General features: G+C 34.6%; 1 protein-coding gene across 1 annotated transcript in view; it reads left to right on the top strand.

The window, feature by feature from the left end:
- Positions 1 to 17,140, top strand: part of MTREX (Mtr4 exosome RNA helicase) — a 110,830-nt gene that overhangs the window by 61,705 nt on the left and 31,985 nt on the right. The window contains exons 17-19 of the mRNA XM_002744961.6: positions 5,868 to 6,040; positions 6,635 to 6,703; positions 14,619 to 14,747. Of these exons, the coding sequence (XP_002745007.1) occupies positions 5,868 to 6,040; positions 6,635 to 6,703; positions 14,619 to 14,747 (371 nt within the window). The remainder of the gene's footprint in view (positions 1 to 5,867; positions 6,041 to 6,634; positions 6,704 to 14,618; positions 14,748 to 17,140) is intronic.

The raw sequence follows: 17,140 nt of genomic DNA, 5'->3' as shown, positions 1-17,140 counted from the left end.
GGTGTTGCCTCTGTATACCTGTATCTACTTGGAATTGAATTATCCCTGCACTTCTCTACCACTGGTTTTAAAGGGGCAAGCTCTGTTTTTCTAACCTTCTGAAACCAGTAAGTGAAAATACTATCAAAAGTATAACATACTTTTTAATGGAAGGGGTAGGAATGAGTGATGAAAGAGAAATAAGGGAATTGAAACACCTCTAGTACAGTTTGCAGAGCTGAGAGTTGTGATCAAACAGAGCATGTAGTGTAAGAGAATATATCCTGAATGGAGTTCATTCCTATTTTCACTCATTACTTGGAGGAATATATGTCTTTTGTTGTATATACTACTAGTGCCTTTTCAAGGCTCTGGTATTATTTTTACCACCTTAAAATATACCAGAATTAAAATGTAGACTATTGTCTTTTGAAGCGTAGAATTGATAGAATGTTTATAAAATTATAACAGATGGCTCACATATATGAGATATTTTTTCATTTTGATTTATCAAATCAACAGTATGTTTCTCAGTGAGCCATGAAAGTAGAAGTCCTTGGATTTTACTCTGCCCTTACTGAAAAGAAAAATGCGTATTTAATTTTAGATTTTTTGTTTAGTTTCCTTAATAATACTAGTGGTAATGGGAAGAGCTGTGCAGTTAGATGAGGGTTTGAATCAAGGCTACCTGGGCCTTAGTTTGTTTATGAAGTTGGGATAATAACCAGTTCATCCAAGTGGTAAGAATTAAATGAGATAATCTATGTTAAATGCTCAGTAAGTGCTTAATGTAAAAACTTATAGTATTGCCATAGAGCAGTAAAGCAACCTATGCTTTTACTTGTAAAATTTGCTCGGTTTTGAGCATGGCATTCATTTCCCGGTCACTCACAGGTTTATCTATTGTACACACTATTATATACTACATTATATGCTATAAATATGTCTTTGTAACCACCATCTCCCATCTTCCTCAAAAGGAAGAAATTGGTTACACACTGTCATAAGAGTTTACGGGTATATTTTACATGGTTTCTTCTGAAATTCTGAGGCTTTCCTATGGCAGTGACCATGGGGTCTTCTCATTTGCACTGCAATTAAACCAGCTTCTTATACTGAAGTTCCTCAGTTATCTGATTGGGGTGGAAGAGGTGCTATCCTTACATTAAGTTAATTTGCTTCATAGTCGCAGTCTCACAAGCAAGTTGCCTCATTAATTTATGTCTTTTGTTTTCTAATTTGTTACATGTATATTATCAGTTTTGAAAGACATAAATGAAAACTTTTTTTAACATGAGGAAAGATTATAGAAACTGATTTTTGCTTGTTTAATTTGTAGGAAAAAAGAACAGACTGCACCTAAAGTTAATAACTTTCTAGAGTGGCTGTAGTTAGAATCCTAGATACAAAATAAATGTGACTTCTTAAAATATTTTTCAGACTTTTCACTCATTAGTTAAATAGTCTGAGCACAGAAGTAATTTGCCGTTATATAAAAATATATCTCCCTGGATGCGTTCCTATTGTCCCGCATAGATATTCCCTTATATCATTTTCTTTCTTTCTTTCTTTCTTTCTCTTTTCTTTCTTTCTTTCTCTCTCTCTCTTTCTTTCTTTCTTTCTTTCTTTCTTTCTTTCTTTCTTTCTTTTTCTTTCTTTCTTTCTTTCATTCTTTCACGACTAGCAGATATCATTTTCTTAAATTCCTCCTGTCAGTGCTGCCTTTAGTGTACCCCTGGTTCCCACAGATACAATGTTATATGTAACTCTGGGCAGGACAGTAGGATCATCATTTTGGTGTGCAGTCTTCATTTTCATGTAACTCTTAATGACGTTAGTCTGTCAAATATTCTTTTAGAGGGTTTAATTTTTTTTCCTGATAATGTTTACTGCCGTAATGCTCGTTATGCATAGTACTCTAGTCTTTAATGACTGAAATACAACTTCTGTAAGCAGTGATGCAGGTCATTTAAAAATGACCAGGTTGATGCAGTATGCCCAAGGTAGTACAGAAGACTAGAACTTAGAGCTCTAGGAACAGTTGGTAAAAAGGTTGATGATAATAACAAATATAATAATAATAATATAGTAGCAATCTCCTTTCTGTTTACTATGAGCTATACTGTTAGCTAAGTATGTTCTGTGTCTTTCATCAGTCCCTAGTAAAGCTTTGTTATGATATGTGTACTATTGTCATACTCATTTCCTAGATTAAGAAACTGAAGCATGCAGATTACATAGAGCAGTTTGATACAGATCCATGGAGTAGAATTGTTGAGTCCAGAAGTAAACTTATACATCTATTGTCAATTGATTTTTCAATAAGTAGTGCTGAGACAACAGGATTGCAACATGCATAATAAAGTTGCACCCTTACCTCACACCATATACAAAAATTAACTCAAAATAAAGTTCTTAATGTAAGAGCTAAAAATTTAAAACTCTTAGAAAAAAACACAGGTGTGAATTTACATAATTTTGGATTTGGCAGTGATTTCTTACCTATGACACCAAAAGCATGAACAACAAAAGAAAAAAATAAATTGGATTTTACCAGTATTTAAAACTGTGATGGGTATGTATTTGTCTATGATTTTTGGCATATAATTTTTATACCCTTTGTTATATATAGTCTTGTTAAAACGTTGGGGCACTTTAGGCCTTAGAAATAGGCCTTAATAGGCCTTAAAAATTAGATTTTTTTTTTTAACCTAGTTTTAAAAATGTTTTTAAGGCAGGGTTTTTTTCCTTTTTCTTTTTTGGTCTTTTTGTCTTGGATCTGTTCATAAAAATATTTGTTTGACTTATAGGTCATAAGGGTACCATTTTAAAGGGGATTCTGTCTTCTATCTTGGATGAAGAAATGTTATATAGAGAGACTCAAAACTTTTAAGTAAATGGGCTTTGTTGGGTTTTTTTTTTTACTCTATTAGTATTAGATTATATATCTTTTTTGTTTAATTGTATAGTTGTGAATTATGTCCATCTAATTAAAAGTTTCTTTAAAAGGTCCAGGAGAACAGGATTTGGGGAACTTTTGCGTAGCTAAATATGAGGAGACTTATAGGAAGGTAAACAAAAATTTATCTCTGTGTTGAGGAAGATGATGCACCCCATCTCTGTGGGGACAAAAGCTCTTGTGTTCGGGACCTTTTTAGACTTTGTCTTACATATTTTTTTGTCTATTTAAAAAATGTTTTTGTGATAAACTGAAAATTTTTTTTTTATTTAGTTTTGTGACACACAAAAATAATCATACCTAAAGAGGAAGTTGTAGAAATTTCAGTTTGTTAAAATTTTTGGAGGCCGTAACTGTTGACTAGTGGCTAGACTTGTGACTAGTGTCTAAAATTTTGGAGACCTTAGCTTGTGACTAGTTGGGGTAGAGTTAGGGGGAGTCTTGGGGACTGAACTCTCAACCTGTGAGATCTGATGCTATCTCCAGGTGGATAGTATCAATATTAAATTAGGGAACACCCAGCTGGTATCCACTGCTTGGTGTGTGGGAGGAAAAAAAGTCCTCACACATTGAGTCACAGGAGACTTCTATGTTAGTACTGTTCTGTGACATAAAAAAATACAAAAAATACTGGGAAGGTGGCTCACGCCTGTAATCTCAGCACATTGGGAGACTGAGGCAGGTGGATCATTTGAGGCCAGGAGTTCAAGACTAGCCTGGCCAACGTGGCAAAATCCCATCTCTACAAAAAGTATGAAAAAATTATCCACGAGTGGTGGCACACACCTGTACTTCCAGTTACTTGGAAGGCTGAGGCAGGAGAATCGCATGAACCCACGAGGCAGAGATTGTAGTGAGCTGAGATTGTGCCACTGAACTCCAGCCTGGGCAACAATAGTGCAAGACAGTCTCAAAAAAAAAAAAAAAAAAAGATAAAATAACACTTTGTTTTGTTTTGTTTTGTTTGAAGACAGGGTCTCACTCTGTTGCCCAGACTATAGTGCGTTGGCACAGTCATAGCTCACTCACTGTAGTCTCAACCTCCCAGGCTCAAGGATTTCTCCACCGTCAGCCTCCTAAGTACCTAGGACTACAGGTATGCAACATCACACCAACCTAATTTTTTATTTTTGTAGAGATGGGATCTCACTGTCTTTCTGAGGCTGGTCTTGAATTCCTTAGTACAAACTGTCCTCCTGTCTCAGCCCCTCAAAGTTGCTGGGATTATGTGTGTGAGCCACTGTGCCTAGCTGAAAAAACACTTTTAAGTGTTTCTTAGAACACATTACCTCAAAAGAACAACTTTTTTTCCTTCTTTACTGATAGAATGGTCCTAAGACAAGGGCTACAACTACAAATGCTGAAAAAGATAATTCCTAAACAGAAAACAAATTATATTTTAATTCTTTTATCAGAATTTCTAAGAGCCCAATAGGATGAATTGTACCTTCATCCCATCTGACGAAGTAGACTAAAAATCAGTACAACTATTTGCCTAATTGTAAAGATGGCACTTGTTCTACACCTGTGTAACATTACCACATCTAAATAGAGATACAATATGGAGAAGGTACGTGCTAGGCTACTCTTGCTGCCTAAAATCTAGACCAACGTTGTGGCCAATTCTAATGTCCTTTCCATAGATTTAAAAATAAGAAAAAGGATATTTAAAAACTAGAGATTGTATAGGCCGGGTGCGGTGGCTCACACCTGTAATTCTAGCACTTTGGTAGGTCAAGGCAGGTGGATCACTTGAGGTTAGGAGTTCGAGACCAGCCTGGCCAAGATGATGAAACCCTGTTTCTACTAAAACTACAAGAATTAACTGGACATGGTGGCACATGCCTGTAGTTTCAGTACTTGAGAGGCTGAGGCAGGAGAATTGCTTAAACCTGGGAGAGGCAGAGGTTAGAGTGACCCAAGACCAAGACTGTCACAAACAAACAAAAAAGGCTGTAGATTTTTTAAATGGCATTACACATTTTAAAAATCAATATTAGTCAATACCTCAAAAGAAGCTCAAACCAAAAAATTATCTCCTAGTTCAATTTATACCAAATGCCTAAAAATATAAAATATATTTGCCAAGATCACTCCTACTTTTAAAACCAGACAAGATCAAATAAAAGCCTACAGATCTGCATGGCCTGTCTCTATGTCTCTAAACACATAGAGACATATTCATACTATTTAATGATAGACTGAACTAATTAATAACTAAATACAATTCTAATAATATGCCAGTATCTTTGAAATTATATATCCTGTTAATATGAGATCCCTATTAAAAAATTAGGGTGTGGCCTGTGATTTATTGATGAATTTGTTTTTGTCCTTGGTTTCTGGTTTATAACTTCCATAGCCCTTGTTAGTCTTTTGTTATAATGTTGGGTCAGAAGCAGATCTCAAAAGATAGAATCTCTCTCTGACCTTCTGCTGCCCTCCTTTCATCTGCTGCTTTTTCTTCCCAAGGTAGCAATTGTCTCTACTCTTTATATTTTGGAGACAGACAGAAAAAAATTCTATAACCTACCTTGTCTAATTTTAGGTCACAAGACACCGATTTCAAAAGAGGTGCTGCCTCATTCCTTGGAGGAAGAAATGCTATACAGACAGGCAAAAAAAAAAAATCTTAATGGATAGATCTTGCTGGTTTCCCCACTTAGTCTGTTCATGTTCGATCGTAACCAATCACATTTCTACGCAGTTGTCAATCATGTCTATCCAATAAAGCCTCCATAAAAGGCACAGAGGACAGGGTTTGGGGAGCTTTTGGATGGCTAAACACATAGAGACTTACAGGAAGGTAGAAGGTAAACAAAAACTGCAACTACTTTTGCACCGACATAATAGGAAACAAAAACTATGTCTTGGGTATAATTTAAATGAGATGTGTAACTTTGATTTTGTACATGTGTTCTATTTACAGAGGTAAAGAACTCAGAAGAACAGTATAATAAAATAGTAATTCCCAATGAAGAAAGTGTAGTTATCTATTATAAGATTAGACAACAGCTTGCCAAATTGGGTAAAGAAATTGAAGAATATATTCACAAACCAAAATACTGCTTACCTTTTCTACAACCAGGTCGTTTGGTAAAGGTATGTCATTGTTTCTTCATAAAATACTTGAATATTTCAATATTATTATTAAAATATTTTTGTTAAAGATTGTAATTTATTTTTTATCTTGATAAAATGCTTCCTGCTACAGTAGTTGATCTATAGTAATCATATTGTTTCACCTGTTTCACATAGCACTAGCTTAGGAGCTTCTGCAAAAGCTTTTTAATCACCGCTAGTTATTATTCTGGAGACCGTAAATTGAAGTATCTAGTTTTGGAATTAACATATAAAGTATTGCTAGTTATGAAATGCTAACTAAAAGGAAGGCAATTTTAAGTTCTTGATGAACATATTAGATATAAAAAATTTATATCCTTGGAACACACTGTCATTTTCAGCATTCATTTGCCAACTGAAAGATTCCCGTTATTGCTGTTCTAGGGGCCTAGGAAATTTGACATTGATTTTTTTTTTTTCCTGCAGTGTTAATAATTTAGCAGTGCTCTTTCAAAAGATACTTTATCAGAAAATTCAGAAAGCTCTATTAGCCTAGAATGTAGGTGTAAACTACTGAAATTGCCTTGTAGATATACATTTGATTCTTGCTTAATTGCTTTTCTTTCTTTTTAGGTAAAGAATGAAGGAGATGACTTTGGCTGGGGAGTAGTGGTGAATTTCTCAAAAAAGTCAAATGTTAAGGTAAACTGTTGTCTTTAAATTAGAATCGTATATCAATTTTTAGTGAAATGTTTTTTCAGGCTTATGAAATCGTTCTAAGAAGAAATATATTACCTGAAGAGAAGCAGTAATAAATTCTGTCAAAGGAATTAATTTTTGTATTTTTAGTGGAGTTGGTGATTTGCCATGTTGGCCAGGCTGGTCTCAAACTCTTAACCTCAGGTGATCCACCTGCCTTCACATCCTGAAGTGCTGGGATTACAAGTGTGAGGCACTGTACCCAGCCAGTCCTTTATATTTTCTATGTATCATCTCAGCCATGAGAAAACTATTAAATGGTGGTGATGCTTTCCTTCTACTCCACAAATCCCCCGTGAGGTTAACTGGAAACAGTATCCTTTATTTAAGCCTCTCCAAAAGCTATTAAATTCTCTTTTTGTGTGGAGTTGTGTAACTGAATGCTAAATACAGTGCTTTCATGGACATTTATGTAACCCCAGATAGAAAAGCTAGCAGGCCTTTGCCAATTTCGTCATTCTACAGATTGTCTATAAGAGAATTTTGCTTGGGCAGAATATTTTTACTTGTACTGAAGTGCTACAGATTCCTTTCATTCTAGGTTTTACATTTTTGTCCTTTTTTTTTTTAACAGTTCTATGGAGATGATATTCACACACTGTTTAATTTATGACTTAGTGACTTTTAGCATATTTGAAGATATGTGCAACCATCAATCACCACTGTCAATTGTAGAACATTTTTATCATCTCAAAAAGAAATCTGTCATTCACCTGTCCTTCCATAGCCCCCAGATATAGAAGAAATTTCCTTCTGTTTCTGGTGTGATGAATGTTTTTTTCATGAAAGATAACAAATACTTCTGATTGAGATGATCATGTGATTTTTGCTTTTCTATTTTGTATTCTGATATATTACATTAACTGATTTTCACATATTAACATGACTGGATTTCTGAGGTTAATTTCACTTTGTCATGATACATTATTCTCTCTATGTATCAGGGTTCAGTTGGTAATATGTTGTTAAGGATGTTTTATGCCAGTATTCACAGGAAATATTGAGGATTTTTCATGTCAGTATTTATAGGAAATGTTGGTCTGTAGTATTGTTGGTGACATCTTTGTTTGGGTTTGGTATTAGGGTAATGCAAGCCTCATAGAATGAGTGAGGAGGTGCTCCCCTTTTCTTCCACTTTTTGGAAGCGTTTTTGAAAAACTGGTATTAAATTTTTATTTTTTTCCCTCAATATCTTCATTACATTCAAAACTTTTTAAATGTTTGGTAGAACTTGGCAATGAGGCCACTTCAGCCTGGGCCCTTTATGGGCAGTTTACTAAGAGGTTAGTAAGTCGGTCTCTACTTGGTATGGCATGTTCCTCAGATTGTCTGTAATTTATTGGTATGTAGTTACTCATAGTATTGTTTTGTAATCCTTTTTATTTTTGTATGGTCATTAGTAATATCTCTTTCATATCTGAGCTAGTAGTTTCAATCCTTTGTCTGGGTAAAGTTTGTCAATTTTGTTAATCTTCTCAATGAGGTTTTGGTTTTACTGATTTTTTTTCCTCTCTTTTTCTGTCTCTACTTCATTTGTTTATGCCCCATCTTTTTTATTTCCTTTCTTCTGGCTATAGGTAGAAGATTAAGTTATTAACTTGAGGTACCTCTTCTTTTTAAATAGAGCTTTTACAGTTATCAATTTCCCTCTACAGATGCTTCAGCTGTATTCCATAAATTTAAGTATATTTCATCATTTTTATTAATCTCAAAGTATTTTCTGATTTCCCTTTTGATTTCTTTAACCCATTTGTTATTTAGGAGAGTGTTAATTTTCACATATTTGTTAATTTCCCAAATTTTTGTCTTTTTTATTTCTAATTTTATTTTTGTTAAGAATGTACTTGGAATTGTTTCAGTTGTTTTGAGTTGTTCTAAGTTTGTCGAATGGCCGGCAGAATGTTCCGTGTGCAGTTGAGAAGAATTTGTATTCTGCTGCTTTAAGGTGGGGTGTTTTATAGATATTCTTTAGGCCTAGTTGGTTTAGAACTTTTTTTAGAGTGTTGTTCATGTCTTCGACTTCTTTCTTTGTCTTCTGTCTGATTGTTCTATGTATTATTGAAAGTAGAGTATTGAAGTCTCGTAACTATTGCTGTATTGTCTATTTTTCTTTTCATTTCTGTCAGTTTTTGCTGCATGTGTTTTCAAAGCTCTGGTAAAGTGTATTTTGTTTGATATCGGCATAGCTATTTGAGCTTTCTTTCAATTATTCTTTGCATAATAGTTTTTCCCACTTTTAAATTTTCAGTCTTGTTTATATCAGTAAATTTAAAGTGTGTGTCCTGTACACAGCATACACAGTAGTTGGATTTTGTTTTTTCAATCCAGTCTGAACATCTGTACCTTTTTTTGGATTGCTTAATCTATTCACATTTAGTTTCATTACTGATATAGCTGGATTTGTGTGCCATTTTAATTTTTGTTTTCTGTGTCTTGTGTCTTTCTCTTCTTTTACTGCTTTCTTTTGCATGTCGTGAATTTTTTCTTATGTGGCATTTTAATTTTTTAAATGATTTTCTCTACATACACATTTATGTATATGTGTGTATGTATATATTTGTATAGCGAGAGAGAGAGATTTCCTTTTTGTTTGCTGGGGCTTTCCATATACATATTATTAGAAAAGGCTTTAGATTTGTACTGACTTTATTCTAATGTGATATAGAGATGTTATTTCTGTATAGCTCTATTCCATTTTCTCTCTTTTTATGGTATTATTGTTATGCATCTTACATCTATAAATGTTACAAATCCAGCAGTACATTATTATGATTAATACTTTATGTGCTTTTTATTACTATTATTTTTTAAATTTATTTTATTTTATTTTTGAGACAGATTCTCACTCTGTCACCCAGACAGGCTGGAGTGCAGTGGTGCAATCTCAGCTCAGTGCAACCTCTGCCTCCCAGGTTCAACTGATTCTCCTGCCTCAGCCTCCCAAGTAGCTGGGATTACAGGCCCACTTCACTGTGCCCAGCTAATTTTTTGTATTTTTAGTAGAGACAGGATTTCACCATGTTGGCCAGACTGGTCTCAAACTCCTAACCTCAGGTGATCTGGCTGTCTGGCCTCCCAAAGTGCTGAGATTACAGGCGTGAGCCACCATGTCTGGCCACTTTTTATTACTTTTAAAGCTTATAGAAGAAAGGAAAGTAAGTGTGTATATATAGCTTTTGTTATATTAACCTTCTTATTTATCATTTTTGGTTCTATTTGTTCTTGTGGATTCAAGTTATTATCTAGAGTTACTCCCTTAGCCTTATACAGTTTTGCTCCCACCTACCTCCATTGTGCTGTTACTGCCAAGATACTACATTTTGATATGTTACAGGCTCAATAATACAGTGTATACCTACTCTATGTTTCTTGTAAGGTGGGTCTGCTAGAAACAGATTTTCTGTTTTTAGTCTGTCTGAGAATGTCTATTTTTTTGCTTTCATTTTTGAAAGTTAACTCTGCTGGATATAGGATTCTTGGTTAACAGTTGTTTGGTTTTTTCTTTGAATATGCCAACTCATTGCTTTCTGGCCTCCATTGTTCTGCTGAGAAGCTTTTGCTGTTAATCTTCTTGAAGTTCCCCTGTAGGAGATGAATCTTTTTTTCGCTTTCAGGATTTTCTCTTTGTGATTTGGCTTTCTGTATTTTTATTATGATAAGTGTATCTGTATAGAAAGTGACTGAACTTTTTTGCCTTTATCTTACTTGGACTTTATTGAATTTTCTGGCTATGTAGATGATTTTTTTTTTTTTCAGTAAATTTGGAGAAGTTTTCAGCCACTATTTCAGTTTTTGATTTGTTATTTTTAGAGACAGGGTCTTACTCTGTCACCCAGGTTAGAGTGCAGTGGTGCAATCATGGCTCACTGCAGCATCAAGCTCTTGGGCTCAAGCAGTCCTCGCACCTCAGCCCCCTGAGTAGCTGGGACTACAGGTGTGCACCACCATTTCTGGCTAACTTTAAAGAATTTTTGTAGAGACCAGGTCTCATTATATTGCCCAGGCTGGTTTCAAACACCTAGGCTCAAGAAATCCTCCTGCCTTAGTCTCTCAAAGTGTTAGGATTACAGGTGTGAACCAGTGTGCCCAGGCCATTATTTCTTTGAATATTTTTCTGCTCCTTTCTCTAAATCTCTCCTCTGGAACTCCCATTATGGGTATGTTGCAGTTATTGCTGTCCTATATTTCTCTGAGGCTTGGTTCATTTTTATTTGTTTGTTCTTGCTCTGTTCTTTTGATTGTATAATCTTTGTCAATAGTCTGTTTTTAAATTCACTGGTGATATTAATCTGCCAGTTCAGATCTACTGTTAGGCCCCTCCTCACTTCAGTAAATACACTTTTGAACTCTAAAATTTGCTTTTGGTTTCTTTTTACACTTTCTACTTCTTCATTGATACATTCTATTTGATACAACATCATTAATGTACCTTCTTTTACTTCATTGATTATGATTTCCCTTGACTCTTTGAATATATTTATAATGGCAACTTTTAAGTCTGTTTAGCCTAACATCTGGTCACTATTATAGGCCATTTCTGTTGCCTACTTCTTTTTCTTGTTCTGTGGGTTATAACTTTCCTATTTCTTCACATGTCTCTTTTTGGATAATATATTGTAGTAACTCTAGGTATTCCCTCCCTGCCCCCACCTCTTGCAGGCTATTGTTGTTATTTGCTTGTTTATTTAGTGTTGAGCCGGTCTATTTGATTAAGGTGTATTCTGTCTACCTCTTAACCTCGTATAATGTTTAGCCTTTTAATTTGTTCCTGTGATAGAGTTGGAGGTCATAGCTGTGGCTGTGCCTACAGTCACCCTGAGATGACAGTGGTTTGGACAAAGGTCTCTTTGACTGTACCTTTCTTTGGACAAACCCAACTGTAAAGCTCTACTAGCAGGAGGGCTCCATCCATTATCATTTTTAAAACCAGATTCTATTCTACAAACTATCTGCTCTACAATTGAGCTTACATCTCCAATGAATACAGATCCACCAATTGTATTTCACCACAGCCTCTGCTGTTTCTGAAAGTTATCTTAGGCTTGAATTTCCTTGGCTTTGTTAAAAAGGAAATCTGGTCCTTTGGGAAGATACTAAGAGTTACCTGTTTTAAGGCGTATTTCTTCCCCCAAGCAAAATCTCTGAGTCAAAATTCTAAAGCTGGGGGTAGGGACAGTGCACACTTTCTCTGAGTGACATTCACGCTTTAGGAGGCATGGGATAGGTGGAAGGTGGGGGTGGTAGCCTTAGATCTTTTCATCTTGCCTCTCTCAGCATGGACCCATTGCCTTATAAACCAGGGGAAGGGCTGTTGGATCCCTTTTTCTCAGCAGTACCACACCAAGACAGAACCTGTGGCCAACCAGTAGAGGCTAGGTAGCCTCTGCCTTTCAGCCTCACTTGCAGAGGACTTAGCAGCAGCAACAAGTAGGTGGGATAAGGATGAGAAATGTTGACATCCTGCCCCTCCTAAAAGGTAGCTGTCCCCAACCAAGAGCTGCAGGGATACTGGGCCCTTCTGTATTTTTGGCTTCACCAGTCTGTTGTTTCTGTTTCAGTGAACTGGAAGAGTGAGGGAGGGAGCAGTCTTGGTTCAGATATCAAAGACTTTACTGAATTTTAGATTTTTTTAATGAGATCTTCATTTGATATATTCCCTTAGGACTGTTTCCAGAAACTTTAAACAGTTGGTTTTTCATAATTTTTTCCGTTGCTGGGGAGCAGGCTTGTGGATCACACTCTCAAAGTATGCATACACACACACACACATGCACACACACAAATTTTTTAAAAATATTTGCCTCTTTTGATTCTAAATTTACCTTTAAAGGGAGAACCAGTTGGTGAGAGTTATTTTAGGCAAAGATATGAGGACTAGAGAGGAACACATTCATTTTTTTCTGTTTCTCTTGATGGTGAAACTAATTTTTTCATTAAGCTACTTGAATGTATTCACTAAAAATGTGAAGTACATTTTCATTAATTTTGAGATCTAGGTCAGAATACAGATCTAGAGATTTTTGTGGCCAGTAGACCTTGACAGAGGCAGAGGGAGTATACACACTGATGAAGAAAACTTTGAAGCATTTTAAATAAATAAAAATGTAATTGTCAATATAATTTTACTTTGCTTATTTCTTTGCATTCTACAAGCTTGGGATTACCAAATTATGTTTCAGTTAGGTAATTTCAGTTTATAGCAAGAAATTAGCCACAGTTTAAAAGGAAAAAGAGAAGCTAGGAAAAAGAATTCAGTTGTACTCTTAAGAAGTAAAAATTAGGACTTATAAACAAAAATCTAAATAAGATAATAGAACACTTAACTAGTTTTTCTTATTTGAAAGTTGACATTGATCCATCTTTACTGAGTGCAGAACTGGAGTAAGTTAGCTGAGAAAAAATGTATAATCTTAAGAAATACTTTTAACAGCAAATTTTCATTTAATGTTACAATTAAGAAGGCTTTCTGTTGTGTTTCCACAGTAACACGAGAATATTTCCATAATGGCATAAGTTGGTTTTAGTAGCTCTGCAAAAATAGATGACTATGTATGATATACTTGAGTTATAGTAGTCACTTCTGTGATTGCTGCATCTTAGAGAGAATATTAAATTTATAAATAAAATCTACAAAATTGGAACCAAGCCCAACAACAGCCTTCTGGGTTATCTAGAAACATTAAAGATGGCTCATACGCCTGTGGTTTTTTTGTCCAGATAGTCATGTCTTCCCTAACACTTTAGAGCTAATTTGTCTATCAAATTGTGTTATGCATCTTATTCAGAGAGGTTTTTTTCCTCCTCTAATATGATAGTCATTGAGTCTTATAATCACTGGCTCTTTAGGAAGACTTGATAGTTGATCATAGCTATTCGTTTGTAAAACTCATTTCATAGTGTCTGAACATCATCTTTACCGATAAAAATAATCTAATCAAAATACTATCTCCATCTTTGCTTTGTGTTTAAACTGAGGGATGTTTTCCAACTTCTTTTAAAATAACCACATTTTAAACTGAGAAAAAGTGTTTCTTTTGTATTGGAAAAATAGTGCTTATCCTTTCTTTGAGGAAATTTGAACTCAATGATTTAGAATAATATGTTTTACTCTTGTTAAACAATTGGTAGTTTTTTGCAGAAATAGATTGTAGAAATGGATTCCTTGTGATTTATTAACAGATTATCATTTTTTTGGTAGGAACTGCCCTGGGTAGAGGCCATGTAGACAAGTCTCTGCCCTGTAACTTTCTTTTTATGTATTTATGCAAAACAGGTTATTTAAATATTTTATTTAAAGATGAGGAATTCTGTACTGAAAAAAATTTTCTGTTATTGCTTGAAAGATACTACTCAAACACACGTTATCATAATGCAGAAGTGTGATTAGATCTAAGTGGTCCTTAGATCTTGAGAATCATAGTTTTATTACAGAATATTAAAGACTAAAAGACAGTAAAAATTGGAACCACATTATACAAATGCTTGCATAGTAAACAATAAGATAATCTGTTCTCAAGCTGTCTTTTATGGTATTTAGAGTGACTTGAAGAAACAAACTAATTTTCAGACACTGAAAATTTTAGTTTCTTTAATTATTAGAAACTTAAAAGTAGTCACACTTGACTGTGCTTGTACTATTAAATTAGAATTTATAAATATAAAATTATTTCTGGGTTTTCTCATCTAGTAGAACATGTTGAATCCAGAGAGACAGTTTTCATTTCATAAAATATGTGTTACACAGTTTGTGCCAGTCATAATGCTAAATGTTGAGAAAATAGTTCCTGTACAAATGGAACTTAAAATTTATGCGCCAGTTTCTTATGAATGAATGAACATCTTTTGTTTTAATTTTTAGCCTAACTCTGGTGAACTGGATCCTTTGTATGTAGTGGAAGTACTTCTGCGCTGTAGCAAAGAGAGCTTGAAAAATTCAGCTACAGAAGCTGCAAAACCAGCTAAACCTGATGAGAAAGGAGAGATGCAGGTTTGTACATAACTTTGTGTCTTCAGATTTTAGGTATTCTCTAACCTATTTATAATCACCAAAGTTCTTCAGTGTGATTATAATTGAACATACTATTATGATTTCTAAATTAGAAGTTTTCAGTGTGGTTTTAAGATATGTTAGTAAAGCCATCTAACTTATTAGTAGTATAATCAGTGAGATTTGTTTTATTTTTCTTTTATCAAATTTCAACAAGGTAATCATGATAAAGTGAAAGAAAAAGAATTGTCATTGAAATTTTCCACAAAGCTGGATTTTACTAGGGCTGAAAAGATTTTTCATTATCCTTGCTTGTGACTGAGTGATTTTACAGTTTGAATCTATTCATGCTGTTTATTTCTCATTCCCATGGAAATATAGGCAGTCCTGATTTAGGATTTTTTTGACTTTACAGTAGTGCAAAAGTGATAATTATTTAGTATTATAGAACATTAATACATTAATGAGATATTTAACATTTATTATAAAATAAGTGGCTTTGTGTTAGATGATTCTGCACAAATGTAAGCCAGTGTAAGTGTTCTTAGCACAGTTAAAGTAAACTACACCAAGTGATGTTTGGTAGATTATGTGTTCCTGGTATTAAATACATTTTTGACCTAATGATATTTTCAGCTTACAACTAGTTTATCAGGACATAACCCAGTTTTAAGGAGGAGCCATCTGTAATGATTGAAGCATGATTTTACTAATGAAAAATTTCTACCCAAGTTTCATTAGCTAAAATCATTTAATTTACATGTGCTTTTAATTAAATGTAAAACATGTAGCATATTGGATAGATCTTTTGAGAAATGTCATTGTAATGATATTTGTTATAATATAGTTGGTTTGTAGAAAATAAAATCTGCCACTGTAGTATCATAGACTGTTTCTTTGGATCGATAAATTATTATGGGTTTTGGAGTTGGTAGTATTTTAAAAAGACAATTCACTGTAACCTTTTTAAATGACGATTTAAATGTTTATAATTCTGAATATTACCTAAACTTTGGTCTCTTTTTCTCAGTCTTCTAATTTGTTCACTTCTAGAATTCCACCACCAAGTGAAATTTGTGTAATTTTTTTTTCCCCCAAACATTTATTTTACTGACTGCCTAACTATAAATGAGGCTAAAGCTCCCACCGTCAGGCACATATTCATTGTCCCCAAAGGTCCCTTAGGAGTTACTGCAAGTTGGAATAGCAAATGTGTGCCACACATCTCAACATTCTCCCTTTCTCATGGCAGGCATTGATAGTAAGTCACAGCACTCTCACACTGAAACCTTAGATTTTTCCAAGAAAACTATATAGGCAGCCATGAAACCAAGGCAAACTGAGGGCCTTTCCTCTGCTCCTGTAGCATTTTTTATTATGTTTATTTCACTCTGTGCTGCTAAGGAAATTGGCAAGGGGTGGGGGACTGTTATCATGAATTTTACATATAGTCTGTGACTTTAAGGGGATGCAGCTTAATAAGGAAGCATTTTGTGCCTCAAAACTGCTTAAGGCAGGTAACTAGTAAAACGAAAGCTTTATAAAGGAGTAGTAAGATTTTAACAAACTTGTAAGAACATGAGTACCTTTACAGGCAAGAATTGTATTCCTAGCAAAGGAAGCAGGATGTACAGAGCATGAAACACCGTCTTTAGAAATGACTTCATGTTTTTCTGTTCTTTGTGGTTAATGACAGAGAACATAAAACAGTGTACAGAGAGGAGTATAGCTTAAGGAATAATACTTTATATATACAATTATATATTATATGTAAGTTTATGTTATATAAATATATAATATTGTTTGCCTTGTAGATTCTCTTGAAAGGAATTCTAGACATAGAGAAATAGTTCCATGGGCAGTTTATAAGGAAATATTAGCTCTCAACTGCATTGATTGTGTAGCATTATTCAGGTAGATTAAAAGCAGGCTTCCATTGATCACATTTGCCCACTCTGACTTGGAGTGGATGTAATGCCAAATTTCGCTTTTTATTAGCGTTTTTAGACTACTAATTACTTTCTTTTCTTCTTTTTTTTTTCCCGAGATGGAGTCTTGCCCTGTTGCCTGGATGGAGTACAGTAGCGCAGTCTCGGCTCACTGCAACCTCCACCTCCTAGGTTCAAGTGATTCTTCTGCCTCAGCCTCCCCAGTAGCTAATACTATAGGCACATGCTACCAAGCCCAGCTAATTTTTGTGTTTTTAGTAGAGACAGGGTTTCACCATGTTGGCCAGGATGGTCTCAATCTCCTGACCTCGTGATCTACCTGCTTCGGCTTCCCTAAGTGCTGGGATTACAGGCGTGAGCCACCATGCCTAGCCTGGAAGTCTAAAGTGACTTTTCCTTGTACCTGTAAAATATTCTTGAACTTAGTTTTCTAAAAAAGGCTGA

The sequence above is a fragment of the Callithrix jacchus genome, chromosome 2, assembly GCF_049354715.1.
Source record: "Callithrix jacchus isolate 240 chromosome 2, calJac240_pri, whole genome shotgun sequence".
In the NCBI taxonomy this organism is placed as follows: domain Eukaryota; kingdom Metazoa; phylum Chordata; class Mammalia; order Primates; family Cebidae; genus Callithrix; species Callithrix jacchus.
Note: the sequence above shows the minus strand (reverse complement) of the source record. Positions and strands in the feature narration are given on the sequence as shown.